The 16660-nt window shown below is 43.3% G+C and overlaps 1 protein-coding gene across 4 annotated transcripts in view; it reads right to left on the minus strand.

Annotated features, from left to right (window-relative positions):
- The window catches only part of ABL1 (ABL proto-oncogene 1, non-receptor tyrosine kinase), an 82522-nt gene that overhangs the window by 29170 nt on the left and 36692 nt on the right, over window positions 1-16660 (minus strand). For 2 of the 4 annotated variants that reach the window (XM_085325340.1, XM_085325341.1), the window contains exon 1: window positions 4839-5406. The exons of the other annotated variants lie outside the window; for them this stretch is intronic. In XM_085325340.1, the coding sequence (XP_085181466.1) occupies window positions 4839-4923 (85 nt within the window). In that variant the 5' untranslated portion in view covers window positions 4924-5406. Of the gene's footprint in view, window positions 1-4838; window positions 5407-16660 lie in introns of those variants that run through there. 4 annotated transcript variants of the gene reach the window in all.

Below are 16660 nucleotides of genomic sequence, written 5' to 3' on the forward strand. Positions count from 1 at the left end.
TCGGAGAGCTACTCTGCTGTTTTGCTTTTTCTAAGGGGGGAGCAGGGATGGGGGGGAGAGGARTAAGTTCACTTTTACAGTAATCTGCAAGTTCCACTCAGTGAATTCATTCACCAGATTTTTTCCGCATCTAATCCCTTAGTGACATGGTAAATATTATCTTTCTCCATCTAACTAACCATAGCTGTAGATATAAAGAGTAGTGGATACAGTAGAAATTTGGATTTTATTCCCAAATCTGCTACTGAACTGTTGCCCGACATTAGATTGGATCCTCTGAGAGAGGAAGGAAGAAAACAGTAACTAGGAGCTAACTGAATTTCAATCACACTGGTGCAATTCTGAAAGCTTTACCTTAAAATTTTTGTTCAGGTTTCCTTACTTATGCAACCGAAGTAGTGAGGTTTGCCCATTTCTGAGCCCAGGGAGGGAAAGCACCATGCAAGAGCCATTAGTTACATTTCCCCAATGCAACTCCAGACTAGTCAAGGCAGCGCGAACATGTCCATGCATCCATCAGTTTTAGGTCTGAAGAAGGCRACAGCTCTTTGCATGAAATGATAATACTTTCTTCAGCGCGACCCATGGGAAACGATAACAAGAACCATCAGCCGGGCCTTTAATAAGGATGGGACAGGCAAAACCCACTGGAGCAAGTGCAAAACCACAGCAGGCCGTTCTGAAGCCAGAAATACGTACAAAAGCAAGAACTCTACCGAGTGATGGTGGATGAGAGGCCAGGAGGTGAGGAGCAGAAAGTAGACAAAAAAGAGAGAAAACAAACAGAAAGCATTTCCCTGGAGGCAGTAACACCTACTTAACGTGCTCCTCCTTCCAAACAGAGCAGAGCTACCTGCTGACCCCAGTTACTGTAGGAACAGAACGGAGGTTTGGGGCACTGCCAAGAGCTGGACCGGGTTTGAAACATGCCCAGCTGCACAAAAAGACTCTCCAAGGATGGGGAACGGCTACGCTGCTCCTCCCTGGGCCCGTCTACTACGGCGCTAGCAGGACATGGACCCAACAGAGACTATCTGCAGCATCAGACAGCGGGCAGTTGAGCAACCATTTCAGTCACCTTAGAAAATGAAAGGCTTTACTAGCATGCACTTTCCAGAGGACATGTACAGGTTTTAAATGAGGTTCCTGCTTTTCACTGGTAGAGCAAGCCCAAAAAGGCTGCAAGACTATTTCAGCCCCTATTTGGGACATGGACATGTTCTGTTTTCCAGATCAGATTGGCAGCAATACTTGTTCTGCCTCTTCCCTTCTACTCTTTACCCTTTCTTGGTGTGGAGTGGGCGAGGAATTACACAGTTTGGCAAAGGCAGAAAGGAAGAAGCGGATGACAGAAGTTCAGATCTTCCACATTTAAAAATAATATTTACTAGTGGGAATAAAAGCAAGAGCAAAAAAACATCCAGCTTAAACATCAATGAGAAATCTAAATAATCATTCAAACCAGTTACAAAAAAATATTTTTGACCAAGTTAAGACAATCTTCAAGGTCTCAAATCAGCAAAACACTACCACTTAATGCTTAGATCTTCAGCAAGCAGGCAGGCCCATGTGAATACAGCAAAGCGTGCTGCAACAACATGTAGTGCCTGCCCTCTTTCTACAGCAAAACAAAGAGGACTTTGCAAACAATTTTCAACCCTGAAAACTTACAGCATAAAAGTCTTTCAGAACAGGACCACCATGGGGAGGGGAAAAAAAAAAAGGAAGAAAAAAAGATAATTGGTCCAGAGACATACACAGCTACACATACGTGATTCTCAATCAACCTTCTATTAAGGTTTCGGACCACTTCTATAAAACCTAACCTCAACAGAATCTTTTCAAAAATGTATTTAAAAATAAACATAGATTTGATTTTGTTACAGTCCCATACTGTTTACCAATACTACTGTGTTTTTGTTAACACATGAAAAATCAAAAGAAGAAATTGAATTAGGCAAAATTGCATCTGACTGGTTGCATCTAGTTTTCCATGCAACTAATAGTCCTTTCATCCTGTAAGCAGTTATTTTAAAGGTTTTAGAGTCTCAGAGTCTATTATAGTAAAGAAACTCTCAGCTTTCTCCTCGTGTCCTCAACAGCTTCCCATATTACTAAGATAACAAGAGCACAGTTAAATCCTCCAGTGATATCATCGTAACCTCCTTAATCTTTTCAGAAGCTTCAGTGAGGCTGTGCTGCGTCACGAAGGCGACCAGACCGCTCAGGACACCTTGCCTACACAGATCCATGAGCAACTGTCCGAGTTTGCAGCCCTTGACACAAGTTTGCCCCCTCCTCGTGATCTGCCAGCCCAGCCTTATTAGGACTGCAAGATTCAGGGAGGATATGTAGCTCCTATCATCCTGCCAAAATTATCAAAGCTACATGAAAAAATAACCCCCAAACCACAATTTTCTTAAGTGTAATAAAAGCAAACAGTTTTCACTTGTCCCCTTGAAGGATGTGAGTCTGGGCCAAGCCACCCAGTATTCATTTAAAAAATTCATGACMGTGCTGCCAATCTCCAAACATTTTTTAATAAGAAAGCTGTCTAAGCATACCACAAGGGGACCCTTTAGCATTAGAAAGCAACRACACAAAACTCTACCTTTTCCTCAGATGAATATAGATTTTCACTTGTCTCTCTACTTTCTAAGAGATACAGAATTAGTCTATTACAGTGGGTCCCGAGCTGCCTACGTCCTAAATCGACTAACACGGAGGGCAACAAGAAGCATGAAGGTTGCAGTTGCAAAGTTTGTTCATCCTTAATGTGAAACTTGGATGCTGGCTTAGGTTTTGCCCTATGCTGAACTGAGATACGAGACCAGGCCACTTTGATACAAGATTGTTTAAAAGTTGTTTCAATGCTCGTTTCCCATCCTATCATAGGAAATAACCATTATTATTATTATTATTATTATTATTATATAACCATAATCACAGAGAAACTGAAGGTGAAAATATCACACTATTTACTTTGTCTAGGATCACGTTAACTTGATATGGCCTTTATGGGGCAAGTCAACCTACGCTGCAACCCTATTATGCAACTGCACTGCAGGATGGGGAGGAGGAGAGGGGGAAAAGGGCCCAGCCCATTTCTCTACCACGGTTGTAACACAAATGCACACACAAAGAGAGAATTTTGCAAAAAGCAGTCAGGGTAACACCCCTGTAACATCATCCTTCAGCAGTCACTTTTGCAGGGAAGAGAGCATTGCTCAAAATGCTCTGCCTAGTCTCTAAGGGCCGGGTTGAAAGATCCAGCTGAACAAAAAAGGGGCCCAGCGTTACTCAAATCTTCTAAACACACAGCACAACCACGCTTGAACCGTATCAAAGGAAAATGCCACCAGCTTAGGTTTTATATACTTAAAAGTTCACAGAAGGAGCAAGTCCTATACATGTAGGAAAGATCAAAACAGTTTATGTGCATCCACCCCCCAATTAAGGGTCTCAAACTATTTTTTAAATAAGAAGGATTAGGATTGTAAAGGACAGAGAAGGGGGGGAAGTGCTTCTGGCAACTGTCTTTTTGATTTTAGACAACAGAAAATTACCCAGAACCACCAGATGCATCTGATAAATACAGACTCTTGATAACAAATTTTGCCAGATTGGTTTGCTGCGCRAGGCCATTTGTAGTTTTTGAGATTCCTAACCCATGAATTTATGGGGAACATTTCTCCACTGAATATTCGAGAGTTGAGCAACAGCTACTTGTGATAGGCCAAGTCAAATCAGGTGGTTGCATTTCTTTTCTCTGATTTGATGAGTTAGCGAAGTACTTCTGGCATGCAGATTATTTTCACTGAAGTAACATCCAGAAACACAAAAGAAGTTGAAGAATGCATCGCACCGCTCACCGTGCAAACGCGCCGTGAAGGATTACCACCCTTTCGCGAGGGTGAGCGGGGGGCCAGCCCAGAACAACCCCTACTAGTGAAGCAAGCAACACCACAGCCGAGCAAAATGCGCTCTAATCTCCATTTCACAGATGGGAAACTGAGGCACACCAAGTTTAAGTAACTCACTCAAGGCCATACAGAGCCTCGGGGCCAAGCACAAGCCCTCAGCCTGGGGCTCTGCAATCCTAACTTGGTGCCTCTATCAAGGCTTTCAACTCTTATTAGTCTCAGGCATAAATTTAAATTTCAGCTTCTACAAATAACTCCTAGGTGTAACACAGGAATTCACCTTTTAAAAGCAATCGTGCTAGTAAATTCAGTCACATGAATGCCTATGGAAAAGAAACACAACACAGGACAACCAAAACACTACAGACTAGCCTAGTCAGAAAATATTTTGCTGTATTTAACAAGCAGATGGACTCATCTAAATTTTCTTCCTTAGCCTGGAGCTGCTTTACCATCCCGCCCTTCCACTTCCAAAATAAGTGAGAGCCTTCTCTGGGCAAAACTAAATCCGAGGCCCGAAGACATGGCTTTGTTTATTGGATCGGCAGTTAAGATCACTTGACATTTTACAACCATAAATGGTAGAGCCGTGTTCCCTTTGTATACTGTCCTTAATGAAAATCACCTGGTTTTGAAGGCCCATACAGCACACAGCTCCCTTGTCCCACATGGGAGAGCACAGCCTAAGCTCATTAGCTTCTCCGGGGAAACAAAAAGCCTCCCCCTACTAGTGCCAGCTCGAAAGCAAAGCAGGGGGRGGAAATCCTTCTCTTTGGGATGGTGAGCACGCAAGGCGGCGGCAGCGGCTTTCCCAGCGCCGCGGAGGCCCAGGCGAAGGGTTTCCCGGCTGCAGGAAGCCAGCGGGGCCGAGCCGTCCCCCCGGGTCCGCTGCCCGCGGCCCCGCTCCCGACTCACCTTCCAAGTAGCAGCTGGAGGAAGAGGAAAGGCCTTTCTTCGACTTGCAGCCCACCAATTTCAAGCAAATCTCCAACATTTTCATTTGTTAGGGTTTGGCCTCAGCTTTCTGTTCTGCCTCCCCCCTCCGCACACACACTCCCCTTCAGGTTCTCGCGTGCCACAAAATTATCCGGTTTAGAGGAAAAAGAAAATCTAAAAATCCAGTACTCTAAAACCATTAAGAGAACAAGCCCAAGAGGCTGAAAATCCTYGGGGCCCGTCTCTCCTGTCCCAGGGAGTTAACTCCAGCCATCTTCCCTTCTCCTCAACTCTTTTGGTGGGAGGGAGGGAGAAGGAAAAAAAAAAAAATCAAAAGAAATGACAGAATAAAAGAGCCAACCAAGTCGGAAAGAGTTACTTCCCGCGGCGGCAGCCCTCGGTCGCGGCTGCTGCCCGCATCCTCCGGGGCCGCGCGGCGCTCCGTGCAGGCAGAGCCGCCGGGGCTCCGCTGCCAACAAAGGGCCCCTTCAGCCCCGGCCGCCCGCTCCTGCCTCCATGACATCAGGCCGCCAGCAACGCCCTCGCTCCTTAACCCTCCTGCTCCCGGCCGGCCGCCGGCGCGCCGAGCGCAAAACCCGCCGCGAGGAAAAGCAACAAGTTTTCCCGGCCCGGAAAAACCCGCCGTGGTTTGGGAACCGGGGGTGGGAAGGAAGCGAGAGGCGTTTCTGCGCGAGGGCAGAGAAGGCAGCGCTGGCTCCTAACGCCGCTGCTTTGGTGGAGGTGGCGCTTTGCCTATAACCACGGTAAAGCTCGTGAACGCAACAGTCCGATTCTTCCAACAACGGTATTTTGCAGTTCGTTACAGGACCTGTTTAAACGCCACACCTTGCAACCGAGAGAAGCAGCCTGACAGCTGGTCTCACTCGCTAGGCAGCACAAACTGCYGGGGAGCTGGAGGTCCTTGCCCCGATGATGAGGTCCTTGCCCCAAGGATGCAATTCTGGCATCTGTGATGACTACAACTCACATCTCGCCTGATGCTTTATACTTGCTGCATGCTGCTGTTGCCCAAGGCGCCAAAAGCAGTGCTCCCCCCAAAAAATTTCAATTTTCTTTTGCAGATTTCTCAAAGTTGTGTCTTATTTACCACTCTCCAGTTTTATATTTTAGATATAATTACTTTCTAGCATTATTGTGTCGCCTTTCTAAAGAAGCCATCATTTTGTTAGAAACATTTATATTGCTCTATAGAGCAGGTAGAAAATTAGGTGCACATTCAACTGCATTTGTCTCATTAAAATTTCCCTTTCATGCAAGCATTTCCCAAATCATGGGGTATTTTTACTCCTTGGAGCAGGAGGTGCCTGAGGGTACCAAGCGGTGTGGAGTGGAGAGGCTGGGGAAACGGCCCTGGGAGCCAAGCACATCGCAACGTGTGGAGCTCTTGGTGTGTCACACGCAGGATCAGCGAACCAGCAAATTTTGGGTTTGTCCCTGAAAACTTCCCTCCACATCTGACAGTTCATCTTGGCAAGGTTACTGGCTAACTAGCGCTCTTTTGTCCTCCAACGTTTTCAAACGTCTAATACTTTAGGGGACGTACGCTTCCCAGAAGCTTCTCTGCATGCTTCCAGCATCTGAGGACCGTGTATGTAAGACAGCAAACACTGCTCACACTCTTTAAATATTATTTTACAGCATTACTTTGCTAYAGTCTTGTGATCCATGAGGTGCACTCTTTAAAGACAGCTTGGACAAAAAGACCATCAGGCTCCTAACTCATACTAAATTACAATAACAGCATTTGCACTTTTCTCCTAAATGGCACTAATCACACYATTTCTAGCAGAGAAATACTTACATGGTAAGGAAAACATGATATTCAAAGTGGTTTCACCCTTTTTTCCTCAAAAAAAGAAAAAAAAAGTTTAAACGTAAATATCCCCATTTGACAAACTAGGAAACAGAGAACKTCACAACTTGCTCAAATTTTGGGGGCAGGCTTAGCTCAGTTGGTTAACTCCAGYTGGTTAGAGCATGGTGCTGCTAATGCCAAGGTTATAGGTTCGATCCCCGTATGGGCTATGCTGAGGGTTGGACYAGATGATCTTCAGAGGTCCCTTCCAACCTTGCCAGTCTATGATTCTATGAAATTTAGACAGTCCAGAGAAGAACCAAGGCTACATATGTAACTCCTCCACCCCGGCACTCCACACGTGCATCAAAAGTAATGCAACAACGCATCCCAGGTGCTCCCTTCCTCCCTCCACTTCTGGAGGAGAATTTCCATTTTAYGGAAGCAGAAAAGTTTCAAAAAAAMMCAACATCTGTCTATTTGTTCCCTGCCCACCTAACTTCAGAAGACACCAAACAAATTAATTGTGTAGAACACTACAGAAAAAAAGAGGAGTTAAATGCAGATTTTGAGGAGAAAGGTTATATAAACCACAGGAGGAACTCAGCTATGTGTATAGGCCTAGTGACAGATCATCTTAAGAGCAGACCAGAGATCTCGCATGCTACTTCTTTTCCATRCAATGAGCATCTCTGTGCTGCTTCTCTTTCAACTGCAGCTGTAGGAATGCAGAATTCCAGTAAGATTTCGCTGGCATTATGAAGAGTACCCCGCATTAACAGCACCCAACTGTTACGATTAAGGCTAATACAATGAGTACCAGCAGAATTAATAGGGATTACATTCCTGATGGACTCCTGGGGTTCCTCTTCCAGAAGAGGAATGCCTCACTCCAATTAAACAAACCCACTTGCTGAAGAATCTGACCATAGGAAAAATGCATCCAACTCAGGGAGTTAAACTCAAAGAGCTATCYTGGGACAACTCCCTGTGTAGATAAACCCTTAAATTAATTCTTTTTATTTTTCTACACAGACAAGCTTGTGTGGTCCCTCTGCTAGAAACTTCATCCTTCAACATTTCCTCATTTGTGTCATGGCAAACTAGGCTCTAAGTACTCTGGAACAAATTGCTTCTTAGTTTACTACATGCCGTGAAACGAATTGGTGATAAAGAAATAAAAGCCATATTGGTAGCATCACGCAGACTGATATCCTTTCGGCTGATGTTTATTAATCCCTTTTTGCATTTGTCATACATACATTTTTGGATAAAATCAGTCATGAAAAGTGTGCAGACTTTCGGACGCAACCTTTAGTCAAGTCTGTCACAAAATGGCAAAACAACTTAGGCTGGAAGTGGACTCTGAAGGTTCCTGGTTCAACCCTCCTGCTCAAAGTGGGGCCATCTTTAAAGTTAGCTCATGTTCTTCCAGGCCTTTTCCAGCTAAGCTTTAACRGAGTCCACAGCTTCTCTGGGCAGCRTGAAATTTCTCTTGCTGCAAGTTGCAACGGTTGCTTCTTTTGYGGTGCACCTCGGAGAAGAGTCTGGCTCCACCTTCTCCATAACCAAAGTTAGCTGATTAGAGCAATTAAATCTCTTTAGCTTTCTTTTCCCTACATTGGGGGAACCCATCCCCTCAGCCCCTCATCGGGCATCGCATGCTCTGGCCCCTGCCATCCTGGTGCATCTAGTGCAATCCAGGATGTCATCAACCTTCTTTGTTCATGCTCACACAAGAGCATAAATTTGTTTAGATCACCTTAACGTTTGAGCTTCTTCTAACAGACATCTATTTTATTCCTTACTTTCTTCGCTATCCTGTATTTGAGGACAATTTTTTCCAAACAAGAACAATCACAGACATGCATGACAGCAGCACTGAAAGAACTGGACACCATGAGCACAAAGTGAGTTTTGGCATTATACACTCTGTTAGCAGCTGGAGTGAATTTTACTGCRATAACATTAAAAACAGCTTGAGTGCTCTGCATCCATTTAAAAGCAAAGCTTAATTTCATTTTAAAATCCTCTTCTGGTATACAGAAAGATAACAGAATTTGAAACCTCAAGCACCGGGCAGTTTTGGTAGGCGTATTCAACTGTCCCCAGATGAAAAAAGCCTATTGAAGGAGAAGCAGCACAAACCAGTAGTTAAAGCAAAGGACTAAAAGAACAAGTCAGAAAAAGAGCAGATTCTTGCTTACAGTTGCAAATTACCTGTGCCTCATCTTGCTCTTCTGTAAAAATAACTGAGGATTTCCCCAGAGGTGCTAGAGAAGACTAACTCACTATGGTGGGTAAAGCACTTGCTATCTCTGGATGCACGGAGCAACAAAAAGTAGAATCACATCATTTGTAAGGTGGATTTTTCTTATTAAGTAATAAGGTTACTAGGCATGATTTGGGGCATTCACAGGTCACTGTCTTTACGATTAAAAATATGTCCATGCCGCAAAACACTACCATATTACAGAGCTCTGTTGTGATGACATCTTTGACGTAATCGAGTAACACCTTCTAACACCATTACCCGATTAAAATAATATACACGTATATGAAAACGATCAAGCAAACCTATGCTGAAATACCCGAATGACCACAGCACGTGCTCTTGCCCCGCTGTARCAAGGCTGGGCTTTGCTCCCACAGCAACTGCAATATCGCCTGTCTTCATGAGGGCTGGGCCAGCTTTGTCGGATAGATTCTGATTTTCTTTTGGGTTCTCAGATATTCCTTCATTAAACATCTCCATCTACTCTTAGACGCAACRGGCCAAACTTTTTGGAAGATACTTATATATTTCATTGAGAGGTCCAGCAGTTTTAAAATCCCAGCTACTGAGCTACTCTTCCTTCGTGGTATGCACAAAACTGCGATGAAGTCAAAATCAGAAAACTGCTTGCAATGAATACAACTTCAGTGGGCACTGCGTATTCAGTAATGAGCTTTACGACAGTATGACAAAGAAAGCRCTGCAAAATCTGAGTCTAAAATGGGCGAAGTTAAAGCTAGTGCTCATCATACACCCAGCCCGGTAAAAGCCGCCTCAAATTTAAACAATTGTCGAGTCAAATACCTCTTAGTTTTGATAACCGCTCATTGACACCTTGTAGCAACTCAGAGCTACAAGCGCAAACAAGTCTTTCAGGATACTCAGAGGTTCTCTGCTTACTTAGCAGTGACAGCACTACACAAAAAGGCAATTACCTTCATGATTTATTAGTAATGCCTGTCACATAACAAGTAGAGGGTGAGAAAACTGCTGTTTTCACATAAAAGGACTACCTCAGCCCATTAAAACCTTCCGAGGTTGTTCACACAGCTAAGGAGAAAGCTCGAGTCAGCAAGACATGGAAGAACCCCTGGCTACCACTTACTTAACCTGAGACAGACACACACTAGTGTGTGCGAGTCTACAGGTCTCTAATGCACCTCACCAGGGAAAACATTCAGGGGTCTGGCAATCACAGAGACATTACACACGCTTTAGTACGCCTCACAGATGTTTTACTCTTGGGTTCAGCAGTAGGATTTTCAGGCAGAACTGAGGCTGTTTTAATGGAAATATTCACAGTGAATTACCCCTCCTTTTCAATATCCCAGCAATAATGCATATGATTCAATCAAAACGACACATCTAGGTTCTGTTAAAATTAGCATCATCTTGATGATCAGTAGGACCACCAGCATTAAAACACATGCCCCAACAAACAACGCTCAAGTGTTCTGCACTACTCGGCCCAGATAAATCTTGCCTGCAGTGAACTGTGCAACTCTGTTCCCGAATTTCTGGAGCACTGTCCTATTTCACATCCAATCCATCTCTTCTGCATTGATGCTATTGCCTGTTTTCTTCCAACTTTTTTAAAAAACCATGTCTTTTCCATTCAGTTCATKTACAAAACACTGTTACAGAAATCCTTCTTTGACCTTTCCATTTAAGCTCCTCTCAAAGCTCAGATGACTTATTTACAATAACTTACATGACTGCTAGTTAAAATGATGCAAGAATAGATACCACCCGCCCACACACACACAAAATACACACACCAATTTGATGAAAAGCTAGGGCAAAGGGGGCTTTCTGTCCTTCAGAAACCATCTCACACGTTGTGATGTGCCCTGCAAGAGCACAGATAGATAGCAGCAAATGCAATGGGATATCAACACTTCTGGCACCTGGACTTAGCAAGTACACTCACATAGGAAGGGACAAAGAAACAAAATAAAACAAAAAAAAAAAACCCACCAAGGTTACAAAAGTCCACTGTACACATCAACTGAAAAACAAAAGATTTTGCAATGCAGTATGTGCATTTGTTGGATTTTTTTTCCTCCTTGATTTAACAGATGTTTGTTATTTGCAGTCTTTATGTCTGAAGGAGTGGGCTGAAAAATGGTGGGATTACTGACATGGGATGTTAAACTATTTGAAAGTCCTCTTGGGCAACAGGGCAGAATCTTTCTCTTTAAGGTAGCAACAAGACCAAGGGTMCTATGAAGTTCCTGTAATGGTGACTTGTCTTCATGGTACTCCTGTAAGAAAGCAAGATGGGTTGCCAGCTCCAAAGAAAACTGCTGTGGTTTGCAGCATTGAAAGCCTGCAAGGTTAAATTCAAGTCAGAAAGGGCTCTTCACAAACTACTGAAAAAAATCCTGGCCTCTTCCATTAGAAGCTTGCTGAAACATCTGCAGGCAAAGAAGAAGAAAGCAGCATCTTCCAATTTTCAGATAGGATAGAGGCTTACCTTACAGATACAAAAATCACACAAACTCCACTTTACAATTACTTAGCTTCCACTGTCTGGTGAGTTTATTAAGATACATCGTGAAAGAGGGTGTGGGGACCGAGGGTTTCCATCTGATGGGCAAAGTTACCTTAGTTTAGGGGTTCTACTGAAATGTATTATTTTCTGCCAGAACAAAGAGGAGAGATCTTAAAGACAGCCAGGGCACTAAGAGAAACGACACATACTTGGAAGGTATCAGAAAATAAATTTTAGAAAAATTTCTTTACCAAGTACTGACTCAGATTATGAGAGGAAACATTTCCGTGGTGTGTGTCTTTTTTTTTTTTTTTTAATGAAAAGGCAAGGAAACGGAAGTGAAAGATAAAGTTAAAACAAGAGGTTAAAATGGGGAGTTCAAAGCCAATGACTTCATGGAAGGATCATAACGTTACCTTGTGCAATTCTGAGCACGTCCACAGGAAAAGCCAGGAGGAGCAGGCCCAGGGAAACAGTCTGTTCCCGACAGTAACTAAGTAGTTAATTTCTTCCATTCAAGAGCTGAAAAATCTGCCAAAGCAGAAGACCAGGCCTAAGAGATCAAATTACATATGGGGAGGGGGTGGAAAGGGAGAAGAAGAAAAGAAAACAAGTATGCTGAAGCACTGTGCTGTATTCGCCCCAGCGGGGACCGGGAGGAACACGGAGGAGGCAGTCTTCATCCAGCACTACCTCCGCGGCAGCTGAAGCGGGCTCTGAACATATCCGCTGTCTTGTTCTTCAGACCTTGTTGTTCAATTTGCCATCAGGAGCATCAACCTGGACTGAACACGTTAGCTCCAGCTAACGTGTGCATAAACTACTTTTGTACATAAACTACTGAATAAATATTAGTGGAACAGCTGAAGCCTCTTTCTTCTCCTTACTCTCACTGCCCAACCTACTTAACTGAACTTCATTTTCTCTCCCCAGCGCGGTGGAAGAGTTTAACTCTGAGCACAACTCTAAGAGCACGCTGAGCGCCCTTTCTGCTGCCACACGTATAATGCAATCAAAGCACTTGCAAAGCAAAGCAAAAACAAAAACAACAACAAAAGAGCACACATAGCTGACACGTTCACRTGTTCCCTCCGGTGGCCTGTTGACACTTTTGCCCTGATTTCATGTTTCAGGTAACGCACACACAAGTAAACTACCTTTCAGTATCTGCAGACCGGGGTGAATTCACTTGCAAGGGTCGCCTTTGTGTTACTCCGATCCTGTTGTGACCCTCTCGAGTATCAATATCCCTGAACAGAAACCTTTCTAGGATCACTACATGCACGTTTTCCAACGTCCTAAGGAGCTTTTCTTTCTCCCCCTTCCTCCCTTTTAATAAGGCAGCACCTTCTGAYCAGGAATTCAAGGCTCAGGCACTTTGCTCACGCAGGAATATATCCTTCTGAGAAAGTGGAAGTCCTTTTTAACTCTATACATTTCCAAAAAAGCATCTACATTCACTAGATTTGAACTGCAGTGTTCATCCACCTTCTGCATCTACCCTCAGCCTGCCTCAGATTTCCAGGCAAAATGCCCAATGCTCCACAGCTACTAATCACTTATTATTCCCAGGATGAAAAATTAAATATATGTTCCCCAAAAGAAAAAGCTTCCAGTTAATTAGAACTGCCTGCAGCAATGGTTCCTCCAAACATGTCAGCGTTTTATTTTGTTGTCAGGACACAATATAAGAAGTTTTAAGAGTCCTGCTGGGCCTATGACGTAAAGGCAGGACCGGTATTTTCTCTTGTGGAGACTGTGGCCAACAGGCAGAAATTTCAGACAAAAATAAGCTATTTCACTGTCAAGAAAGGCAAATGTAAAAAAATGTACAACTCCCTCCTGGTCCACCTYGGGCAAGGATGCAAGAAAAAAGAAAAAAAAAGGGGGGGAAAAAAAGGTATCCATTTTACTCCTGCACTGCTTAGTGTAGAGGGATATAATTCAAGTGCTAGCTTATTTCTTTGTATGGGTTAAAAATACATTTTTTTCCATTTCCAAATATAAAAACTCATTGAAGAATGTTTTTAATTTTTTGAAGAAGCTAGGTAACATTCCCTCTGGGTTGCAGCAGTAAGACAAATCAAAAGTCTGATTCAGAATTCATCGGGGGAAAAGTTCTTAAATTAAATCTTTTCAGGTTGAGTTTCTTTGGTGTGTGTATGGTATTATGTTTCTAATGTTTGCATTTAGATTTAGAAAACGGCATGAGACTTAGAACTACTCTCCTGTTTTCTGCCTTTCCAGGCAGAAAATTAGGCAAGGAAAAATACATATATATATAAAAAAAGGGAGGAGCAAAAAAGAAGTTAGCGCTACTGATCTCCAGTAACCCAAAACTCAGCCTTCCAACGCATTTTGAGAAATCCGAAGTTCCTTCCTATTCATTCTCTCTCTCTACCCTACCTGTCTATCATTAATCAGAGCCATTCACAGAGCATATATCACACGTGGTCTGAGGTTTACAGCTGTTGGTATGAATAAAGACTGTAGATTCTTTCTGCCCACATACCAGACAGAAAATAAAGAAAAGTACAGAAATGAATAGCAACAGTCGGCATCCTAGAAGCTATCTGACCCTGCTTCATATTGGYCTAACAGCTGCCACGTCTTGCATTTTAGACTCAACTGAGCCATTTCATCGTTTCCAGGGAGAGAGGTAGATTTTGAAGTCCTACACAAACTATTAGGGAAAAAAAAAGAGTCAAGTAAAGTATCTGCTATTGCTCTGAAAATTTGGCACGTACCTCTAGAGCACATACGTGACAAAAATCCTTATTTTTTAAAGTTACAAAGATAAACTAATAATATCAGCGAGCACTGTTCTCTCCTAAAGCCAAAGTGGAGACACGCAACCTAAATGCACTCCTCGTGATGGTGAGGCTGTGGCTCTTAGGATGGGAGCAGACAGTATTGGTTACGCTGCTGTCYCTCATCGGAGCAGAAATTCTCCTCCAGTATGATAACTTTGAGAGCTCCTATATGCTGCTCCCAGAGAGGCAAGTGGACAGAAAGCAGAAGAAAAGCTAYGAGCAAACATCAAGATTAGTTGGGAAAAGATCACTCTGACACCAAGCGGGAGTCTGCGGCCAGCTAATGCAACTTAAATCCTCAGTCCCACCTTTGCCATCCTCTCCTTTTTGCTGGCACTAGTGCTCACATAAGCACATAGCTAGTGGGCCAAGAAGCTGAAGACCTTCCTCGTGACACAGTCATACAAACTCTAGCACCAGCTGCACACAGGGGCCAGGAGAACGCTGCCAGAGATGGGGCCTGAACCATAAAAACTCACGCTTACATCATGCTAAAGCTGCCATGAAGTCACACCTTCGTTACTACTGGTCATCGGTATATACCACAAACTTTTCTAAGGTAGGTCAGAAGCTGTTTCTCAGTTCAAAACACTGAGAAAAATCAGCTCTCAATAGCTGTATTGGCAGTTCAATTTTAGTAACTTTTCCCACTGAAAGATCTACCAATGCAGCTGAAGGAAATGGACATTAAACTAAAAGCAGACTAGATATAGATGCATTTCATTAATCATTCAAAGAGCATCAAGCAGGCCACTGGGTCAAACAGCACCGAGACCAGCTTCCAACTGAAATGGAAGTACTTGAGCTGGCATCAAGCAATGGGCCACACTCCAGGCCAAGGCGGGGAGGGCAATGCCTCAAATTCCTAGACAGCTGACAGATATCCAGAAATGCCACAGTGCTGCAATACCGACCAAACTCTGAAAATACATATTTGTGAGAAAGCCTTTCTTAAGCAAAAGCTCTTCTATGAGGCTCTCCTCATTCTGGAGGTATTCCATCAARTACTATGCAGATGACACCATTTTGTAATCAAATGCACAGTTTTTCTCATTTTTGATTGAGCTCCGATCCATATTTAAGCTTCGTATCAATAATACGCAGCCCAAACTTATTATTTCTGCAGATTGCAAGTTGCTAGTACACGGCTCTTATTAGCATTATCTTATTCTTACCATTTCCACGAAGGAAAAGTCATACAACACTCTTAGTAAAAATAAACACTATCCAACACTTTCTGAACTTACACCTCTTTCTCTCAACGTTACAACAGGAATGGAAAATACCACATATTGCCTAGATATAATACAGCAGACTCTTCTCCTTTTACTTGTATTTACCAGATGGTTTGTCCGAAGCAAGACAAATCACTGCAGATCACTGGGGATCCCTGCAGAAAGCCCAGACTTACTTCACTAGCCCATGCTGTATAAAGCTCCCCTGTATCAGTTTCAGGCCTGTAAAGGCAAGTGAGATGCATTATATCAAATTGTTACAAAGAACAAAGATTGAACCCCCCCATATGAACAAACAAAAGCAACCCAGAACATGCAACACCAACAGATGGACAAGGAGTGGAACCACCAAGAGGGGGGAGACCCCAGAGTGAAAGCCCAGTGATTTTAGCTGCGCTCCATCTCCACGGTTTCTCTCTTCTCCTTGGTTCAGCTCAGTCTTCACAAGTCTCATACCTGGACTGGGGCCAGAGGATTTTCAGGGGGTGAAAGAGCTGCTGTGTTCCCCTAATCCCTCCCTCCAACACACACTTTTTTCTTTAGGTAGATCTATGTTATTCTCAAAGCAGAGGAAGCTCTGGAGAAAGAAACAGCCTAGAAATCTGCAGCAACTCTGGAGGCAAGGGGGATGAAACCAATGCTTTGCCTCACATTGAATACGACAAGAGATACTGAAGAGCCAAAGCAGCTGGATTTTAAGCCATGTATCATACCATTTATTAGATCAAGAAAAAGGGCAGAAGCAAAGCCCAACAGATTATGTGATCTCTCATTTGGTAATTATACCTGAAGTGAGCGTTAAATAAAGGATGCCACGAGGTCATTATGAAGGTGCTTTGTTTTGATAAGAGTTGATAATAACTTGGATCATTTTTTTGCTTTAACTGCCAACCCCTCAAAGGTGATCTGGGTTTTAAGATGAAAAATACTTTAGGAAAAGCAAATTCAGGGAAAATTAACTATAAACTTACTCATAAGCTACAAAGCTCTAGAAATACAGACACCACAGTTTTGTTTCAGTCTGCTTCAGATTTCTCGTGTAATACTAAATAAACCAGTCACCCTACGTGCCTTCAATTTTCTAATGGTAAAAGATTTTCATGTCACCCAGCTTCTGGACAAACTAACTACAAACCAGGAGCCAGGCTCGCAATCTAAGGTCCTGTAA

The sequence above is a fragment of the Rhea americana genome, unplaced genomic scaffold (genome assembly GCF_003343005.1).
Source record: "Rhea americana isolate MKP2758 unplaced genomic scaffold, rheAme1 scaffold_97, whole genome shotgun sequence".
Taxonomy (NCBI): domain Eukaryota; kingdom Metazoa; phylum Chordata; class Aves; order Rheiformes; family Rheidae; genus Rhea; species Rhea americana.